Source organism: Scyliorhinus canicula, chromosome 15 (genome assembly GCF_902713615.1).
Source record: "Scyliorhinus canicula chromosome 15, sScyCan1.1, whole genome shotgun sequence".
NCBI classification, from domain to species: Eukaryota; Metazoa; Chordata; class Chondrichthyes; order Carcharhiniformes; family Scyliorhinidae; genus Scyliorhinus; species Scyliorhinus canicula.
Genome location: NC_052160.1, coordinates 46,749,974 through 46,772,365, shown reverse-complemented (window position 1 = coordinate 46,772,365; position 22,392 = coordinate 46,749,974). Strand labels below are relative to the sequence as shown.

Here is a 22,392-nt window from a genome sequence, read left to right as displayed (position 1 = left end):
GGCTCTCAGACCTAGCAGTAAATGTCCGCGGCTCGTCCCTAACTTTCCATTGAGATGAGGTGTCTTCTTGAACCACTGCAGTCCATCAGGTGTAAGGAAATCCACAGAGCCGTTTAGGCAGGGAGTTCTAGGATTTTAACCCAGGACCAATGGTATATTCAAGTCAGGGTTCTGTGTGACGAGAGGGGAGCTTGAAGGTTGGTGGTGTTCCAATGCATCTGCTGCTATTTTTCTTGGGAGGTAGTGGAGTTTATACTCTACCTTTACAGTATGCATAAAATAATTTTGATTCAAACAAGCGTTGAAAATTAGGATAATTTCAAATTCAGGATGAGAGTCTGATTACTGAACAAAGCAGGAGGAAGGAGTCTTGTACTCATTCTGCTTTTGATTTCCCCTACCTGATGGAAACCTGGAGAGCCAGACATTTACAATGGAGCGCGGGCCACATATAGGGCGCGATTCTCCGCACCCGCGGAAAATCGCGAAGTTGGCCGTGAAAACGGCCGACTTTTGCGACGGCCCAACACGGCCTATTTCCCGAGGTATTCACGTCCGGGAAATGGGCTAGGATCGGAGCCGCGTCAATCACGTGCGCGATGACGCCGGAACGCGGCAACGCTACGAACACGCCCACGTGACGCCGCCCGACGCTGTAAAAGGGCGCGGGCGAGCACAGAAACTAGGCCAGGATGTCGGAGCTCAGGAGAGCAGCCCCGCGATTCGTTGAGGCTGTCGTGGAGATGCTGCTCGAATCAATCGAGCAGAGGAGGGGCATCATCTGCCCGCGTAGAGGGCATCGCCACCCTGCCAGCGCGGTGCGCCAGGCCTGGCGTGAGGTGGCTGCTGCCGTTAGTGCTGTGGGGCAGACCCCTCGCTCTGCAGACCAATGTCGGAAGAAGATGCACGACCTCACCAGGGCTGCCAGGGTAAGTGCCAAGATGGTGCCCCCGGGTCACAACCGTCCCTCCCCCCTTAACTTAATCACCCACCTCCCCTCTTCCCCCCCCCCCCCCCCCCCCCCCGGCAGGGGGGGTGGAGGGGGATTGGGGTGGAGGGGGATTGGGGCAGAGTGAGTTGAGGGTGGTTCACAAAGTAGTCACAGACCCAGCGCTCTGGCCCCCATGGAGAGATGCAATGGTCTTATTACAACTTGACCCCCAAACTGTGCCAGTATCTGAACGGCCTGCTGATACCTGCCGTATTGTAATGATATACCTATGCCCCCTCCCCCAACAGGACAAGACCGCTCACAACACCCGTGAGCAGAACAAGACTGGAGGGGGTTCGCCCATCCTGCGCCCCCTCACCACGTTTGAGCAGAGGGCACTGGACCTTGTTGGGGGATCTGCCACCCGGGAGATCGCGCAATGCGAGGTTGGCGAAGCTGCAACAAGTGAGACAACCCTGCATGACAAACAACCCCCCCCCTCCCCCATCCTCTGTCACTTCACACCCTGCCCACTGGGTCACCTCCCCCATCCTCTGTCCCTTCACACACCCTGCCCACTGGGTCACCTCCCCCATCCTCTGTCCCTTCACACACCCTGCCCACTTGGACACCTCCCCCATCCTCTGTCCCTTCACACACCCTGCCCACTTGGACACCTCCCCATCCTCTGTCCCTTCACACACCCTGCCCACTTGGACACCTCCCCCATCCTCTGTTCCTTCACACCCTGCCCACTGGGTCACCTCCCCCATCCTCTGTCCCTTCACACACCCTGCCCACTAGGACACCTCCCCCATCCTCTGTCCCTTCACACACCCTGCTCACTTGGACACCTCCCCCGTCCTCTGTCCCTTCACACCCTGCCCACTGGGTCACCTCCCCCATCCTCTGTCCCTTCACACACCCTGCCCACTTGGACACCTCCTCCATCCTCTGTCCCTTCACACCCTGCCCAATTGGACACCTCCCCCATCCTCTGTCCCTTCACACCCTGCCCACTGGGTCACTGTCCAGCGCCCGGCCGAGCGAATCTAAATAACCCGTTTCATTCTCTTCCCTAGGACGTAATGCCGAACGACCAGGGCCGTCTGCCTCCAGGCAGACACAGGCATCTGCCCCCACGTCACCCAGGGCCGCACAAGAGAGGGTGCCCGATCAGCGGGGAGTCCCATCCTCCCCAACCGAATCTGTGAAGCAGGACGCTAAGAGGGCGGCGACAGAGAAAGAGAGAGAAATGGCCCGCGAACGCCCTGCAGCCTCTCAGCGGGCCGATGACATAGAGGCGTCAACCCAAGACGACCTCGAGCTTGCGGCACAGCTATCTCCCACACCATCCACCATCCCAGAGACACTCACCCCGGTTGGCCTATTTAGTGATGAGGCTCCTGGGTCACAGTCTGGGTCGCACATCACAGCTGAGCAGGTACAGCAGGTGGAGGTCGGAGCAGCCGAGGGCCCGGACTGGCAGAGGCCAGGCCAGGCCCAGCATGCAGCTGGCTCCCAGACGTTTTCCAAGTTCCTGGACTTTCTCAACCCACCCGCACAGCCGACGTATCAAAAAACCCAGGGAAACAATGACGGGATGAGGGCTGTCTTCCAGACTCTGCAGACGCTGTTAGAGTCGTCGAACCGCGTCCACGAGCAGGGAGTGGTGCCGCTCATGGCAGCAACCCAGGCCGACACCGCACGGGTGGCATCCGCGGTGGAGGAATGGGTCAGGTTATGCAAGGTGTTGGGCTTAATGTGCACGAGTCATCCTTGGCCCTGGACAGGGTTGCCCTCTCACAGGCAGCAATGCGCCAGAGCCAACACGACATTGCCGGCGCGCTGCGGGCCTTGGCCGAGTCTCAGCAGGTCATGGCCCAGTCGCAGCACGCCATGGCACAGTCACAGCAGTCGATGGCACAGTCCCAGAAGTCGATGGCACAGTCCCAGCAGTCAGTCGCGGAGAGCATCAACCGCCTGACACATGTGCTGGATGGTGTTGTGCACTCACAGGTTGAGATCGCACAGTCCCTGGCAGGAATGTCTAACTCCCTGGACTCCATCTCTGCAAACCTTCGGATCCTGGTGGATACCGTTGCAGGCCTCCAGGACTGGCAGCGCCAGGTGTCGGTGGCGTGACGGGGCACCTCCCCGCTCGCACCTCTGTCCCAAAGTGAGGCCCAGGGGCCACCGGGCTCCCCGAGGGAGGAGGTGGTTTCGGGGCCCGTCCCATTAACTCCATCAAGGGACGTCCCGGAATTCTCGGCCTCCCCCCGTCCCATCCCTGGTGCATCGGGTGGGCAGCAGGCAGAGCAGGGTGGCACAACGTCACCCGAGACGCCCGCAGAGCAGCCTGGCCCATCAAGGCCGGGTCGCCCCAGGAAACGCTTGCCGAAGGAGAAACGAGTCGAAGGGGGCGATTCGCAGCAGTCCTCCTCCACTCCTGCGGTATCATCTGGTGAATCACTTGGACGTAGTGGTAGGGCCCGTAAGGCAACAAAGAGAGACACTGAGTAAGTTGGCACGGGTGAAGTGCACAGTTTAGTTGTAGGGGCTAGGGCACCTGTAGATTTTTGTTCACATTAAACGCACTGTTCCACCTTACTTGTAATACCGTGTGATTGTTCCACAGCCACAGGAATTGTGATGGTGACCGAGTGTCGCTGGGGTTGACGAGCGATGAAACTTCGGTGCCGGGTGTGCAGTCCCTTCCCTCCCACCCCCTCCCACAGCTAGCCCAAACGGGCACGTGATGGAGTGTCCGTGACGATCTCAGCGGCCACCAAGGTGGATGGTTCAGCTATTGCCATGGGTCAGACTCTCTCTAACGATTCTGAGCTCACAGCTCTTCGCAGAGCAGCCTGTCATCATTCCACATGGCACTGATCACACCCGCTGACACAGCCATCAATGTTGTGCCATACCGTCTGGACCCAGTGGTAAGAGTGATGTCGAAGTGGAGCAGTGTACACTGAGAGGGAGGGGGGGTGGCAGTTTTGTGTTGACCCTCTGCACGACTAGCGATGCAGGTGGTGGTTTGGCGTTCAGTGGGGATGTCGCATGAACCGTGCTGCCACCAAGGCGTTGCGTGCCCGTCGTCCTCGCCGGGTCCGTTGTGCTGCCTCCTGGACATCACCAGCACCAGGGTCGTGTCTGCATGCTGCGCCCGCCACTCCGCCAGCCTCCTCCTCCTCCTCGGTGCTGGCACCACTGCCACTTGCTTCTCCCTCCGCCTCCTGCAGCAGGTCATCTCCCCTCTGCATCGCGATGTTGTGCAGCGCACAGCAGACCACAACAATGCGAGCGACCCTGTCGGGTTGGTACTGCAGGGCCCCTCCGGAGCGGTCCAGGCACCTGAATCTCATCTTCAGGAGGCCAAGGCAGCGCTCCACCACACCTCTGGTTGCTGCATGGGCATCGTTGTATCGGGTTTCCGCATTGGTCAGAGGCCTCCGTATTGGCGTCATCAGCCAAGACCTCAGCGGATAATCCCTGTCGCCTAGCAACCAGCCCCTCAGCCGGGGGGGACGTCCCTCAAACATCGCAGGGATGAACGACTGCGCCAGTATGTAGGAGTCATGCACACTCCCTGGGAACCTTGCACAGACATTCATGATCCTCATGTGGGGGTCGCATACTACCTGGATATTCATGGAGTATGTCCCCCTCCTGTTTGTGAACACGTCCCTGTCCCCTGCAGGCGGGCGCATGGGGACGTGAACACAATCGATTGCCCCCTGCACCATCGGTATCCCGGCCACGCTGGCAAATCCACGAGCTCGTGAGTCTTGAGTTGCTCGGTCCTCGGGAAAGGTGATGTAGCGATCGGCGATGGCATAGAGGGCGTCGGTCACATCCCAGATACACCTGTGCACCGATGACTGGGAGATCCCGGAGAGGTCCCCGCTCGGAGACTGGAAGGAGCCGGTCGCATAGAAGTTAAGAGCGACCGTCACCTTGATGGCAACCGGGATCGCGTGTCCTCCCCCGTAGGGCGAGGTGCGCCACGATGTGACAGTTATGTATCACCGTCCGCCTACTCAGCTGGATTCTCCTCCTGCAGGTGATGTCCGTCATTGTTAGGAAAGAGATCCGGGCACGGTACACCCTCGGCCTTGGTCGTCGCCTCTGGCGCCGTGGCTGCACCCTCACTCTCTCCTCCTCCCCCCTCCTCCTCCTCCTCCCCCCCATGCTGCTCGACGACTGCCAACTCCTCGGCCCTTCCCTCTGCTGCTGCAGCTGGCCCTGCATCCACTGCGGGTTGTGGCTGTGGATGCTGCTGCATCTCCAAATGCAGTGCAGCGGCCCCAACCACTGCGCAGAACATAGCCGTTCTGTTCGCAGACATTGTGCTAACCTACAGAAGGGTGGTGGGGGGCAGAGAAATGGGACATGTTAGACGGCCATGTAAGACGGAGGTTAGTCGAAACCTCGGCAGCCGCCTGCCACGGGATACCTGTGTGCCCGGTGGCCTGGTCGCGCTGCTGACAGGCGGGCAGCCTAACCCCTGGTCACTTTCTGCATCCAACGGGCAGTTAACTACATCCTCTTCACTGGTGCGTCAGTGGCCTGTGGCCGTAAGCCACAGGGGAACCAGCGGCCATGTCCTTGTGACCGGCACGCCATGGCATGGTGGCAGACATTTTGTAACGGGGTTGGACGGGTCACTCGCTCAGTCTCTCCCACTCCCCCCCTCAGTCTCCCCCACTCCCCCCCTCAGTCTCCCCCACTCCCCTCAGTCTCCCCCACTCCCCCCCTCAGTCTCCCCCACTCCCCCCCTCAGTCTCCCCCACTCCCCCCCCTCAGTCTCCCCCACTCCCCCCTCAGTCTCCCCCACTCCCCCCTCAGTCTCCCCCACTCCCCCCTCAGTCTCCCCCACTCCCCCCCCCAGTCTCCCCCACTCCCCCCCCCAGTCTCCCCCACTCCCCCCCCCAGTCTCCCCCACTCCCCCCCTCAGTCTCCCCCACTCCCCCCTCAGTCTCCCCCACTCCCCCCCTCAGTCTCCCCCACTCCCCCCCTCAGTCTCCCCCACTCCCCCCCTCAGTCTCCCCCACTCCCCCCCACTCCCCCCTCAGTCTTCACCACTCCCCCCTCCGTTGCCTTCCCCGTTGTGGCCAGACTCCAGCAGTGCGCTGAGCGGTGCGCTGACCTAATCGAAGCTCTCGTCAGCCAGCACGACTGGTTGACGAACTTGAAAAGCAGGTGTTTGGCCGGCGTGAAAACAGTGCGTGATGACGTCGGGACTTCGGCCCATGCGGGCTGGAGAATAGCGGGGGGCCAATAAGTAGCGATTCTGGTCGTGTCGGGGGCGCGTTCGAGGCCTTTGCCGGGAATCCCGACGTGTAGTTTGTGCGGGGTTCGGAGAATAGCGGGAGGGCGTCGGACCTGCGTCGCCGTGAAAATTTGCGTGGCCTGCTATTCTCCGAACCGGCGTCAATGCAGAGAATCGCGCCCATAGACTTTGACCACTTATATTTAGAATCGAAGACGGCAAAGCCACCTGTCCCAGGTCAGCAGAGTCTCCTTCAAATATGCAGATCGGAATGCAATGTTGTTTTCCAGGCTCAATCATTTATTTTAACCACAACCCTGAGCAGGGGAAACAACGATGGCTTCCCAAACGTTCAGGAATAAGAGTCAGAAGACGACCAGTACTAAATTAAATAACCATATGAAGAGAGGCTGAGCTGTTTTGGCCTACACTCTCTTGAGTTTAAAAAAACGGGAAGAGATACAATTGAGGTATAAAATTTGATGAAAGGTATTGACAAAGTAGATGTAGAGGGGATGTTTCCTCTTGTGGGGCAATCTAGAACAAGAGGTCACAATTTCAGAACAAAGGGTGTGGATTTAAAACAGAGATGAGGATAAATTCCTTCCATCAAATGTTATGAGTTGAAGGGTTATGAAGAATGGGCAGGAAAGTGGAGTTGAGGCTGAAAGGGGATCAGCCATGATCGTATTGAATGGCGGAGCAAGCTCAAGGAGCTGAACTGATAACTCCTGCTCCTAGTTCTTAAACTCCTGCTCCTAGTTCTTATAAATTAATACTCCTGAAATATCACAGGAGCAGGAGAACAAATGTCATGGAATATTCCCAAGTTATTGGACAAATCTCAACATAAGAACATAAGAACATAAGAAATAGGAGCAGGAGTAGGCCATCTGGCCCCTCGAGCCTGCTACGCCATTCAACGAGATCATGGCTGATCTTTTGTGGACTCAGCTCCACTTTCCGGCCCGAACACCATAACCCTTAATCCCTTTATTCTACAAAAGACTATCTATCTTTACCTTAAAAACATGTAATGAAGGAGCCTCAACTGCTTCACTGGGCAAGGAATTCCATAGATTCACAACCCTTTGGGTAAAGAAGTTCCTCCTAAACTCAGTCCTAAATCTACTTCCCCTTATTTTGAGGCTATATCCCCTAGTTCTGCTTTCACCCGCCAGTGGAAACAACCTGCCCGCATCTATCCTATCTATTCCCTTCATAATTTTAAATGTTTCTATAAGATCCCCCCTCATCCTACTAAATTCCAACGAGTACAGTCCGAGTCTACTCAACCTCTCCTCATAATCCAACCCTTTCAGCTCTGGGATTAACCTAGTGAATCTCCTCTGCACACCCTCCAGTGCCAGTATGTCCTTTCTCAAGTAAGGAGACCAAGACTGAACACAATACTCCAGGTGTGGTCTCACTAACACCTTATACAATTGCAACATAACCTCCCTAGTCTTAAACTCCATCCCTCTAGCAATGAAGGACACAATTCCATTTGCCTTCTTAATCACCTGTTGCACCTGTAAACCAACTTTCTGTGACTCATGACCTAGCACACCCAGGTCTCTCTGCACAGCAGCATGCTTTAATATTTTATCGTTTAAATAATAATCCCGTTTGCTGTTATTCCTACAAAAATGGATAACCTCACATTTGTCAACATTGTATTCCATCTGCCAGACCCTAGCCCATTCACTTAACCTATCCAAATCCCTCTGCAGACTTCCAGTATCCTCTGCACTTTTCGCTTTACCACTCATCTTAGTGTCATCTGCAAACTTGGACACATTGCCCTTAGTCCCCAACTCCAAATCATCAATGTAAATTGTGAACAATTGTGGGCCCAACACGGATCCCTGAGGGACACCACTAGCTACTGATTGCCAACCAGAGAAACACCCATTAATCCCCACTCTTTGCTTTCTATTAATTAACCAATCCTCTATCCATGCTACTACTTTACCCTTAATGCCATGCATCTTTATCTTATGCAGCAACCTTTTGTGTGGCACCTTGTCAAAGGCTTTCTGGAAATCCAGATATACCACATCCATTGGCTCCCCGTTATCTACTGCACTGGTAATGTCCTCAGAAAATTCCACTAAATTAGTTAGGCATGACCTGCCCTTTATGAACCCATGTCTTGTCTACCCAATGGGACAATTTCTATCCAGATGCCTCGCTATTTCTTCCTTGATGATAGATTTCAGCATCTTCCCTACTACCGAAGTTAAGCTCACTGGCCTATAATTTCCTACTCTCTGCCTACCTCTTTTTTTAAACAGTGGTGTCACGTTTGCTAATTTCCAATCCACCGGGATCACCCCAGAGTCGAGTGAATTTTGGTAAATCATCATTAGTGCGTCTGCAATTTCCCAAGCCATTTCTTTAAGCACTCTGGGATGCATTCCATCAGGGCCAGGAGACTTGTCTATCTTTAGCCCCATTAGCTTGCCCATCACTACCTCCTTAGTGATAACAATCCTCTCAAGGTCCTCACCTGCCATAGCCTCATTTCTATCAGTCGCTGGCATTTTATATGTGTCAATATGATTGATTAATCATCTGCACTAGTAAATGGTGACGTGATTCAATATCTGGTGTAGGTTTTATTTTAATTTTTCCAATTAAGGCGCAATATAGCGTGACCAATCCACCTCACCTGCACATCTTTGGGGTGTGGGGGAGCGAGAGCAACGCAGACAAGGGGAGAATGTGGAAACTCCACAGTGACAGTGACCAGGGGCCGAGATCAAACCCGGGTCCTCAGCACATCGGTGAGGCAGCAGTGCTACCCGCCGTGCCACCCTCTTGGTGAGGTTTTAAAAGGGATTTGGAAAATGTCATGAAGCAAGTAGCTCTTCTTCTGAAACGGAGAGTAAAGAATTGAAGGCTAATATTTGGCATATACTTGCATAATTGCTTTACCTGGCAAACAGTCTCACAAAACAGACAATAATGCGGAGATTAACAAGTCCAACACTGCTATAATTAAATTTTAACTGGTCAGAGTGGGGGACAGAAAGGGTGAGGATGGAGAAAGGGAGAGAGACAGACAGAGAGGGGCAGTGTGCAAGTCAATGAGAGAACTGTGTTGAGCGAAAATATTTTGATATCAGTTTATCTAATATTTTATCTAATATTTGACAGGAGAAAGGGAGTTCACCATGGAATGTTAATTAAACATAATGCGCCAAAAAACTGACATCCAAAATACTGAGAACATTCAAAGCTCAGTTTCAAAATATTACAAGGTCATTATAAATCTTACTCTCTTGGTCATATCTTTAATTGGACATTCTGAATTCTCCCTTAGTGTACCTAAAGAGGCGCCTAGGGGATTTTCACAGTGACTTCATTGCAGTGTTAATGTAAGCCTACTTGTGACAATAATAAAGATTATTATTATAATAATTGACTCTGCATTCAATGCTTTTACTGATTGCATCTCATATTTTCAGAGGTTACTGTAAAGATAATCTTTAATGCACTTTAGCTTTCACAGCATCCTTTCAATCGCTTCAACCACTCCATGTGAATGGATGTGCTTCTTATTCTCACCACAGTCAACCAAGGTTCTCTGAATTCCTACTAGATTAGTGACTAATAATGTTAGAAAGATCATCTACTGTACATTCTGCACATGTTCCACAGATCTCTGCTTTGCTAGCCTTGTTTCTGTGTTTGAGATATTTACATTCAAATGTGATCGCCATCTAATTTTAAGGCACGTGTATATTTATGAAAGTTTTTTCACAAAAAACTACGATTTGTTAAGCAAACTCCAAACGTCTGAAATCTCATTCATTGCAACAAATTGTCCAATTTGCGACAGATGAGCCAGTCGTTGCTTACCTCCAGCTCAGAAATATGGGCATGTAGTTCCTGAGCCATATCTTCCGCTTCACGTACCCTTCGGTTCAGCTGTGGCGAATAATTGGTAACCAACTCATTATCATAAGAATCCAAAATGCCTTTCATCCCATCACGAGCCTGCAACACAAACGCAGATTACCAGCCTTAAAATTCTGCTTTTCTTTTTCCCAAACAAAATATTTATACTCAGAAATACTTGGCTGCATCGAATGACTTGCGAGGATGAGGCTTGCCTTTTAAGTAAATAGAGCTCAAATTTTCAACTTCTTTACATCCACTTTCTTCATTGCCATTGCAACCAAACAAAATAAAGACTTGCATTCACATCTCACCTTTCAAGACCAGAGGACTTTACGGCCAAAGAAGCACAACAACACTGCTGTAATGCAAGAAACACAAAGCTAACTTTCAACACAAGCTTCCACAAAGAGTTATGTGATAATGACCAGATAATCTGTTCATGTAATGTTGACTAAAATATAAATATTGGCCAGGGCACTGTTGCCATGGGATCTTTTATACTCACCTGAAAGATGTCTCCTACAACAATGCAGCATTCCCTCAGTACTGCAATGGGGTGTCGGCCTTGATTTTTGGAGTGGATAGTGAACTTACAATTGTTTGATTCAGAGGTGAATGTGCTACGAACTGAGATACAATTGAAACACGCAGGAACAGACAGGATAAGATAATACAGGTATTGCCATCTTTCAGGTATTCCAAAACTCACTAAACAACTGGGATTACTGGTCAAGATAAAGTTTGAAAATTCCGCTGCTGCTTTGCTGGGAAAATCATGAGCGGGATTCTCTGGCCTCCCACTGTGTGTTTCTTGATGGTGGGCACACCTTTCGCTGGTGGCGGGATTCTCTGCTCCCTCCGCTGTCAATGGGAATTCTCATTGAAGCCATGTCACACTAACGGGAAACCCTCAATTGAGTGCGTGCTGCCAACAGGACCAGAGAACCCTGTCGACATCGAATGGCGAGAGAATTCAGGTCCATACCTTTCAAAAATGTTTTTTTATTAAATATGAAAAAGCATTTTATTATCTGGCCACTTGGATGGTGACCTAGGGATCTTTGTTAAAGGTTATAAGTTCACCCTCCACTTCCAGTGGCGGCCATGAGCTGAGCAGTCACACGAAAGGTGGCTCTCTCATGGGAACTTCTTACTCGGCCCATTTAACCGGTCAAACGGACACGAAAACACCACAAAATCCCCCAATTTCACCATCGACCAAAATGGCCAACTGACCAACCGCAAAGCCGGAAAAACAGCAGAAGTTGGGAAAGGAAGACCCAACCTCAGAACAAGAGGACACGCGCAGCAAAGCAGAGCAGACCCAGTAGGGTCAACAACTCAAACGCTGACTCACTCATCGATGGAGAAGGAACTGCTGGAGTTTCTCTCAATAGAGTTCCAGAATCACAGAGACTCAATATAAGAGGACCTTATGTCGGCCATGAGGTCGGAAATAGAAACCGCACTGGCCCCCATAAAGGAGGCAATAAACAGAACGGAGCGCAGACTGGAGACCCATGAATGATGGTGCAGGACCTCGCAAAATGAGCCACCAACCAGGGCGACTGGATTGCCTCCCTCGAAGCAAAGGAAGCAAAGTTTGTAATGACCCACAAAGCAGTCAAGGTGAAAGTTGACGATCAGGAGAAGAGGTTCCATCGACAGAGCCTGAGAATTGTCAGGCTATCAGAAACGCAGAGGGAAAGAACCCGACAGAGTACGTTGCAAAGATGTCCGAGAAACTGATCGGAGAAGAAAGTTTCGCCAAACCCCCAGAAGTGTACAGGCCCACAGGTCACTCCGGCAAAAAAACAAAATCAGGAAACCACCATGGGTGATAATTGTGAAACTACACAATTTCAGGACACGAGGCGGATTCGTAACTGGGTGAGGAACACACATTTTTGTGGGTAGAAGGACACACAATTTTATCTACCAAGACATTGGAGTCAACCTGGTCAAGCACAGGGTAGAGTTTAACTGAGCCAAATTGTCACTTCTTAAAAGTAAAGTTCAGTTTGGCATATGGTACCCAGCGAGGCTGTGGGTCACGTTTAATGGCAAAGAACTCTATTTTAAATCGCCAGAGTAAGTGCACGGGTTTGACCCCACCATACCATAAGGTATGTTTAAATGGCCAATGTGAATTTTAGTAAACGGATGGATGGTAATGAATAGGTGGAATATTAGTGAATAGGTGGAATGTTAGGGAATAGGTAGAATGTTTGTGAATGGGTCAATGCCAGTGAATGGGTCAATGCCAGCAGATGGCTGAATGTTAGTGAATGGGTGAATGGTAGTGATAGGTAAGGTGGGCGAGGTTAAGTGGGTAAGTAGGCGAGAGGTGAGATGTCAGAGGAGTGGTCAAGTTGGGTCAGGGTCATCAGAAGAGTGTTCAGGTTAGGTCGGGAGAGTAGTCCGGTCACAGGATAGTCAGGTTGTCACAGGTGAAGTCAATTCTGTAATTACCCAGGAGTCAGACTCGGACTTTTCTGTCTAATATTTCCTTGTTAACTATCCAGATAAGTAAGTTGCAAGTGTCCCAGGTCTGCAATTCTGAATTTCAGAGAGATTCCTGGGGAGCAGAGGAATTGCCCATCCGAAGTTCAGAGTTCCTGGGTAATTCCCTCACAGATCAGCGCATCGGGATCTCCAATGATCCAGAGACGGGAAGATCAAGGGCCAATGATTACCCAAAAAAGCACTATTTTATCATTAATATGTAATTTAAGAAAAGTCTTTGGACATTCAAAGTATGTTGTTTTTGAAAAACTTGAGATTGTTATTCAGAAAAATTATATCAAATATATCAGAAACAAAAAATTAGCATTGAACACAACTGCAGGACAGTGGGTAGCATTGATTTTGATGTTCTGATGCTGGTTTAACCAACAAATGAAACTGCTGGATTTTACAGCCCAAGCTTGGAAATATCTTTTAAGTAACCCAAGAAAATTTTAAGCAGATGATGAGAACATCTCAGTAATGTAGCGACAAATCACTTTAACTCTCCAAATAGCATGGACGCCCATGATGTAGGCTAGCTTGGTAGGTTCCAGTCAATAATCCGCCAAACACATATATAAAAATATCTTTGCGACTTTTAGATAGTTTGTGTTTCATGCTGTCAAATACTGCCCAAGAACCGATATCATTGCCGCTTTCCGTCTGACCTTTCAGTTAACTTGAAGCCAACTGTTTACTTAAACTGTGTGGTCGATATGAATTTCCCCCCCACAATTTTTCCACTTCCCAATCAGAGATCTCTGGAGCTACTACATGGTAAACTCTTGTGTCAAATTCCATCTCGGCATTTCCAGCTTTTGATGAACAGACAATTTAATACCATCTTCCTCGGATTCCCTTGGTGCAGATCAGTTTCCAATGATCTTGCGCAGGGAGTTGAATCAGTCATGCACTCAATGCTCCAGTTCCAACATATGTATAGCGCAATGAAGCTAAATCTGCATCCCGCAAAGGACAAGCTCACAATAAGAAGTGCATAAAGGGACCATGTTTATGCAAGCAGCAATAGCTTACCAATTCTCCATGGTAGATGGCTCAGTAAAAAAAGTCAGGCTCATTTTGGATTGCTTTCTTTGGCAATGGTTAGGGAGGTTTCCAAACATTCCTTAGGGAGCAATCTACTCCTTACTTGAAAGAAGACTATCTGAAGGATGAATGGTCAGATAGAAGACCTCTATAAAGTGAGGTCCCAATCTGAATTAAGTCCCACACCATTAGTTAACTGCCAATGGTGTGAAAAGTGATTGAATCCTTGGATGGCACAAATTAGAGTGTGTGCATTGAATAGCATCCAAAAGACGAGAGATTGATTTTTCAGACTCGGTGCTTACTCATGTTTTGAATAATGCATGAAACAAAGATTAATTATTTCATATTGGTGTCTTTCAAAATTCAAATGACAGTAAATTGACTTATCTGCAGGTATTATCCCAGCTGCTTGATTCTGAAGAATTCACAACCTTTTTTTCTCCAATTTCAAATATGAAACAAATTATTTCTTACTTACTCTAAACTGATGACCCATGCTGCGATGCCAATCCTCAGATGCTGGCATGCCCTCAGCACTTACCCATGGTAGACATTTTATAATAGACTGTAGATTTTTTGGTCATTCACGGCAGCACAGCACAGTTAAATCCTGTCCTGACAAACTGACTTTCGAGTGGAAAATCAATAGGCAGCAATTGGAAGAGAGACCCTCAACAATCAGCCATTTTAAGAATAAGTCCATTATTGCACTTCCAAGGTCAGTCATTTCAACGCACAGGAAAACTCAGATTCTGAGAATTGTTGATGAAATAAATATCCAGAAGGAAAAAAATAGCCAGAAAGAAAAATATTACAAATACTATGATTGCTGGCCATTTGTTTTCAGTGATTTTAAAATAAACCATAGCAACAGCAAATGTTACCCAAATGTTGCTATCAGCTGCAATAAATAATAAACTGCCCAACTTACTTTATTGATCTAATCTCACTTTTTCCTTCAGTTTTATGAGCATCCAACAGATTGGACACGTTGACCTCTGCCTGGTGGAGGCCAGATTTGGGTGTAAATGCAAATGGCACTGGGTAACTTGATAAAACTGTAAAGTACTCGGTCTGAGAGGCAAGAATCAACCAGAGCAGTGGGGCTACAAAAAGCAGAGGGGGATGGCGTGAGCTCAGTCCAAGAGGTGAGAGACAGCAAGAGCAGCAAGGCTGCAAGCAGTAGAGGGGGAAGGCGAGAGCTCAGCCAGATCAGTGGGGTTCCAATGAGCAGAGAGAAAAGCGCAGCTTAAACTTGCAGCACATGTTGCATTTGAGGCGGAAAAAAAATCAGTGACCTCACAAGAAAACTCTGTGTTGATTGGTTGCTGCGTAACTGCTTAAGGACAATCTGTAAAGAGCTGGAACTTCAAAACATGTAAACGTTTAAATAACTTAAATAACCTACCTTATAATTATTTAGAAACATGAGCGGAAGCGAAGAAAGAAATGAGTGAGTCCATTATTTATTTTATTCTTAACTGACGGCGGTTATTGGATTACTATGGTTTAAATTAGTACATTTAAGTGATGTTAAGAAGTGGCATTAATTTAATTCACAAAAAGCTTCAAGTCACTGAACTGCAGACACTGTGACACATTAGAAAGGGAGAATATAACCTGGACACTGCCCAAAAGGTGGTCACATCCCTTCAGATTGGGTGTGCTGACTTGGCCAGTAGTTAGGGGCAGGAGTGTCTAACTGAAAGTGAGGCAGGCAAGGGGATTGAGAAAGTAGAAGGAGGAGCCTCAGCCCTTGTATTTGTCCAACAGGTTTGAGGTTCGTGCAGCCTGTAAGAACTAGAGTGCAGGCTGCAGAACGGATGAGCAAACTTGACAATGACACCATTGAACAGGAGGCCTTACAAGTGGGTGTGCAAATAGGAATGTAGTGATAGTAGGGGTCAGTATCGTGAAGGGGATAGACATAGTTCTCTATAGCCGAGAGAAAAAGTCCAGGCTGGGCTGCCTGCCTGATGCCAGAGTTCAGGACACCTGGGCTGGAGAGGAACCTTCGTGGTCATCGTCCCTATAACACAGGTAGCCGAGTGCAAAAATCCAGGCTGTGCTGCCTGCCTGATGCCAGAGTTCAGGACACCTGGGCTGGAGCGGAGCCTTTGTGGTCATCATCCTTATTACACAGGTAGGACTGGGAAGGCCGTTCTGCTTCGATTTTATGAGGAGCTCGGGGCTAAATTCAAACGTAATAACCTCAGCCATGAGCAAATTAACACAGGGTAGATAATATAAGATAATCAAATGCTTGGCTTAAGGATTGGTGAAGCAGAAATGGGTTTCAATTCCTGGGGGACTTGCATCTGTATTGGGGAAAGTGGGAGCTGTATTGTTGTGATGCTCTTCATCTGAACCCTGCTGGGAGCAGTGTTCTGATGAGTCCTATATCCAGTGCAGAAGAAAGGGCTTTAGACTAGATAGTGGGGGCGAGGGACGATGTGATAACCTGAAGAGAGAAGAAGGTAAGAGAACAGGACAGCACTAATGTAAAAGATCATCAAAGTGCATCAGAGAGGGACAGAGCATACAAACAAAAGAGTGCACCAACAGCTAAAGCAAGAAATTGTGAAAATAATATGGCAAATTAAAGGCACTCTTTCTGAATGCGTGAAACATTCACAACAAGGCATATGAATTGAGGGCACAAATAGAAGTAAACAGGTATGATATAATTGTCGTTATAGAGATGTAGCTGCAGGGTGATGAAGACTGGGAACTGAAAGTCTCAAGGGCATTTTCTTCAATCAGAAGAGGGCAGTGAGTTGTTGCAATTCTCTACCCCAGAGGGCTGTGAAGACACACGTCATCAAGTAGGTTTAAAGCAGAGATTGATTTCTGGATACCAATGATATGAACGGGAATGGGGATGGTGCAGGAAGATGGCATCGAGGTAGAGGAACCGCCATTATCTAGTTAAATGGCAGTGCAGGCTTGAGGGACCAAATGGTCTACTCCTCTTCCTAAATTCCAACTGTTCTTCAATAAGCTACTCCAATCAAATGAGGAACATTGTGTCAAGCTGCAAGATCACATCTGCTGACTAATGTAGAAATAAGAACTAACGGCAGAGTTGTAAATCAAGATTCTAGATATGATAGACCACCCGGAGTGTAGAATCATTAAGGCTCTATTTACCCCAAAGCGTACGTCAATAGATGAGTCATTACTGCAACATTCAAGGTCCTGAAAATATATTTTTATCTGGGGATGGATTAACCCATTTACTATCAGACCATATTAGTCTTGATGGGACTTAATGATACAAATGTATCTCAATTGTATAATAAAAAGAATTTGCTTTGAAATATACCTTTGCAATTGTTGCTACACTTGAGCTAATCTATATGTTCATCAAACACAGGATGCCAGCACTGGAGATTTAACATTTTTTTAATCACTGATACTATTTAGACAGTCGCTTGGTAGTACATGTTATGTTCTGTGATATGGCCATCGTAATGACATACACATAACATCTAGTTGTTTAACTAGGAAGCTTATTTATTAACAAACACGTGCAATGATAACTACACAAACAATAACTACTATACGAATTCAGTGAATTCTCCTGAAACTACTCTAAGGGCGACTATCCTCTCGTACACCCTACTACCAACTGCCGGGTGTTTCTGTCCACATGATGGATGCCTGAGCTACCTGCTGGTTGCAAGTCGTACCAATGCTATGTGCACAATATACAACCATATATATTCATGTGTATAGAACATATAGAATTTACAGTGCAGAAGGAGGTCATTCGGCCCATCGAGTCTGCACCGGCTCTTGGAAAGAGCACCCTACCCCATACCCAAGGTCAACACCTCCACCCTATCCCCATAACTCAGTAACCCCACCCAACACTAAGGGCAATTTTGGACACTAAGGACAATTTATCATGGCCAATCCACCTAACCCCCACATCTTTGGACTGTGGGAGGAAACCGGAGCACCTGGAGGAAACCCACGCACACACGGGGAGGATGTGCAGACTCCGCACGGACAGCGACCCAAGCCGGAATCGAACCTGCGACCCTGGAGCTGTGAAGCGATTGTGTTATCCACAATGCTACCGTGCTGCCCCTCATGCATATCATCACAGTACAGGACTTTGTTATTGCTGACAAGGGAGACATGTTACAATGCTTTTCCTCTTGCACTCATCGGGACAAATGCAAGAATGCAAATTTCAAACATGCATAACAATTCATACAGCTGAAGAAAAGGGTGCTGATTTGTTGGCAAGTCAAATCCAATTGGCCAGCATTTCCATGGGGAAAGCAAAAGGGAACTATATGCTTCCCATGCTTCCGGGTAATTCAAAAACGACACAACCTGAAAAGATTTCTTCTATTTGCCAAGCATATGAATATAAATCACTTCCAGCAAGTGTAAATGAGCCTTGTTACGAACTCAATCTTAAATTAGTTAGTGTTGCTATTAGCAGACTCAAAGATGATTGGGCAGAACCTGAACAATCCTAGCAGTAGACATTTTGTTTTGGGATTTGCAAATGCAGGCTGGTTGAGTACAGACTGCTTACATCCCAAAAATTGTTTGATTAATCAAACAACATTTTCCTCCGATTGTTAGTAATAGCAAGGAAACAGGACGTACTCAACCAGCTCGTGCTCGCAAACCAATGCAAAATGTCTACGTTTGTTCAGCTTCCACGATTGGGCAGTACTTGCTCAACAATCCTAACTGTGCAAATATCGAGACAAACAATCAATTTATGATAATCAACTGGGCTCATAACATGGCTCAATTATGCTAGCTGGATGTAACTTTAAGTTATATGGAAGGACTCCTTCTCTACAAACATAAGAAATATGTTCAACTTCGTACCTTTCTGAATTACCCAGAAGCATGGGGGCCTATATTTGCTCATTGCTTATTCCATAACAACACCTTGGCCAGAGTCAACTTGCCCAAATCAATCAGCACATCTTTTCTCCTGTAGAATAAATTATCATTTGAAATTCGGCATTTGTCCTGATTAGTGCAACATGTCAATCTTTTCATCACACTAATCTCAAATATTCCATTGAGCAAATACAAAGCAAATCTGCAAGGTATTTCCCCAAGACAGAAAGCAATTCACACAACACTAAAATGGTTTTATGGTTTGATTTCTTATTCAACTGACCAGTTGAGCAAGGCCGCCAAGTCGTATTGAAATATGAAGATTTTTATATAAATTAGATTTAGATTTGTCACGTGTACCGAGGTACAGAGAAAAGTATTGTTCTGCATACAATATAGTCAGATCATACAATACATGAAAATCATAGGCATACGATAGATGCACAATGTAAATACATAGACATCGGGTGAAGCATACGAAGTGTAGTGCTACACTGGAGAGATCAGTTCAGTCCATAAGAGGGCCATTCAGGAGTCTGGTAGCAGTGAGGAGGAAGTTGTTTTTGAATCTGTTGTGCATGTTCTCAGACTTTTGCATCTTCTGCCTGATGCAAAAGGTTGGAAGAGAGAATACCCCGGACGGGGGGGGGGGGGCCTTTGATTATGCTCATCTTCCCGAGGCAGCAAGAGATATAGACAGAGGGCGCGATTCTCCGGAAAAATTTCTAAGTGTGCTAGTGAGCACGAAATTGTCGCACCTTTTCTGGCGTTCAGCCCAGTGAGGCCAGCAACGCTTTTCAACGATAATTGGCACACTTGACAAGGCCTCACCGGGTTTTTGTCCCAAATGCTGGCTCACCAGCTGATTCACCAGGCCCACCCTTAGCCGCCCCCCACAAACAGCTTGGTGGCTGGTGCGGTTCCAGTTTTTTGCCTCTCCCGCTATTTACCGGCCTCGGTTGGCTTGAGCGCTAGTGCAGCGAGGCTGGAAGATCGCACCCAGAGTCAATGGATGAGAGGCGGTTTTGCATGATGGACTGGGATGTGTTCACTACTCTCTGTAGTTTCTTACGGTTTTGGGCCGAGCAGTTGCCATGCCAGCCAGCTAAGATACTTTCTATGGTGCATCTGTCAAAAATTGTAAGAGTCAATATGGACATGCTGAATTTGCTTTGTATCCTGAGGAATGATGAGCGCTGTTGTGCTTTCTTGGTCGTAGCACCGACGTGGGTGGACCAGGACAGATTGTTGGCGGTGTGTAGACTTGGACTCTGAAGCCGTCAACCATCTCCACCTCGGCGCTATTGATGCAGACAAGGGTGTGTACGACACTTCGCTTCCTGTAATGGATGACCAGCTCCTTAGTTTTGCTTACATTGAGGGAGAGATTGTTGAGGTTGCACCATGACACTATCTCCCTCCTAGAACATAGAACATTACAGCGCAGTACGGGCCCTTCGGCCCTCGATGTTGCACCGACCTGTGAAACCATCTGAAGCCTATCTGACCTACACTATTCCATTTTCATCCATCTGTCTATCCAGTGACCACTTAAATGCCCTTAAAGTTGGCCAGTCTACTACTGTTGAAGGCAGGGCGTTCCACATCCCTACTACTCTCTGAGTAAAGAAACTGCCTCTGACATCTGTCCTATATCTACCACCCCTCAACTTAAAGCTATGTCCCCTCGTGTTGGTCATCACCATCCGAGGAAAAAGACTCTCACTGTCCACCCTATCTAACCCTCTGACTATCTTATATGTCTCTATTAAGTCACCTCTCAGCCTTCTCCTCTCTAACGAAAACAACCTCAAGTCCCTGAGCCTTTCCTCGTATGACCTTCCCTCCATACCAGGCAACATCCTAGTAAATCTCCTCTGAACCCTTTCCAAAGCTTCCACATCCTTCCTATAATGTGGTGACCAGAACTGCACGCAGTACTCCAGGAGCGGTCGCACCAGAGTTATGTACAGCTGCAGCATGACCTTGTGGCTCCAAAACTCAATCCCCCTACTGATGAAGGCTAGCACACCATATGCCTTCTTAACAGCCCTATTAACCTGGGTGGCAACTTTCAGGGATTTATGTACCTGGATGCCGAGATCTCTCTGTTCATCTACACTACCAAGAATCTTGCCATTAGCCCAGTACTCTGCATTCCTGTTACTCCTTCCAAAGTGAACCACCTCACACTTTTCCGCATTAAACTCCATCTGCCACTTCTCAGCCCAGCTCTGCAGCTTATCTATGTCCCTCTGTATCCTATAACATCCTTCAGCACTATCCACAACTCCACCGACCTTCGTGTCATCTGCAAATTTACTAACCCATCCTTCTACACCCTCCTCCAGGTCATTTATAAAAATGACAAAAAGCAGTGGCCCCAAAACAGATCCTTGCGGTACACCACTAGTAACTGAACTCCAGGATGAACATTTGCTATCAAACACCACCCTCTGTCTTCTTTCAGCTAGCCAATTACTAATCAAACCGCTAAATCACCTTCAATCCCATACTTCCTTATTTTCTGCAATAGCCTATCGTGGGGAACCTTATCAAACGCCTTACTGAAATCCATATACACCACATCAACCGCTTTACCCTCATCCACCTGTTTGGTCACCTTCTCAAAAAACTCAATAAGGTTTGTGAGGCATGACCTACCCTTCACAAAACCGTGTTGACTATCGCTAATCAACTTGTTCTTTTCAAGATGATTATAAACCCTATCTCTTATAACCTTTTCCAACATTTTACCCACAACCGAAGTAAGGCTCACAGGTCTATAATTACCAGGGTTGTCTCTACTCCCCTTCTTGAACAAGGGGACAGCATTTGCTATCCTCCAGTCTTCCGGCACAATTCCTGTCGACAAAGACAACATAATTTTTACACTTTCCAAAATTGCTAACACCTCCTCCTCGTGAACCTCAATCCCATCTAGCCTGGTCGACTGTACCTGAGTATTCTCCTCGACAACATTCTTTCTCCAGTGTAAACACAGACGAAAAATATCCATTTAACGCTTCCCCTATCTCCTCTGATTCCACACACAGCTTTCCACTACTATCCTTGATTGGCCCTGATCTTACTCTGTGGTAACTGGACTCAGACTAGTTACAATTATCAGCAGAGCATTCATGGCAAGATTCCTCTTCAATTCCATTAGTCTAGTCTATTGTGCCACCAAATTTTGCCTTTTTAGAATTGGGGGATCAAAGAAACGTAGTAAGAAACGGAAATTTACACGGCAAAAAAGGCGGAAAAGAGACTGAGAAAGGGTAGATCTGAGTGGTAACAGCCAGTAAGTAAATAAATCACAAGTTGAGAGATGCAAAATAATTTTTTAAAACTCCATAAAAAGCATAAACGTTGTGCAGTTATTAGGGAACAGAGAAATCAAAATATAAAAATAAATCAAGAAGATACAACAGTTCTGGCTAAAAACGAATGACTATTTGATAGGAAAGGAAAGTTTTTGACTATTTGTAACAGTTTGGACTCTCAATTTGTTAACTGGGTACCGCTCAGGAGGAACAGGAAGTAGTTAACATTAAGATGGCATTGCAGGCCTTATTTTATTGATACAGAAGTATTTAACTATATAAAACTACCAATACATGTACCTGCAAGTACTTTCTGATCTAAAATATATTCTGTATTGTATCATGACCTGAGAAACCATGTGACTTTTGCAAAACAGAATAAAGTCATTTGGGAGAAATGAAAATAGCCTGCATGACACAAAATGCTTGTATTAATAGCAAACAGTACATTACTTTTTATGGTATGTGTATTTAAGTAAATTATCACATTACAATTCACAATGTACTTGTAT

At 47.6% G+C, this 22,392-nt stretch overlaps 1 protein-coding gene across 3 annotated transcripts in view; it reads right to left on the bottom strand.

Moving 5' to 3' along the window:
• mad1l1 (mitotic arrest deficient 1 like 1) overlaps window positions 1-22,392 on the bottom strand; it is a 1,113,232-nt gene that overhangs the window by 791,939 nt on the left and 298,901 nt on the right. For all 3 annotated transcript variants that reach the window (XM_038819492.1, XM_038819491.1, XM_038819493.1), the window contains exon 12: window positions 10,077-10,214. In XM_038819492.1, coding sequence (XP_038675420.1) covers window positions 10,077-10,214 — 138 coding nt within the window. The remainder of the gene's footprint in view (window positions 1-10,076; window positions 10,215-22,392) is intronic.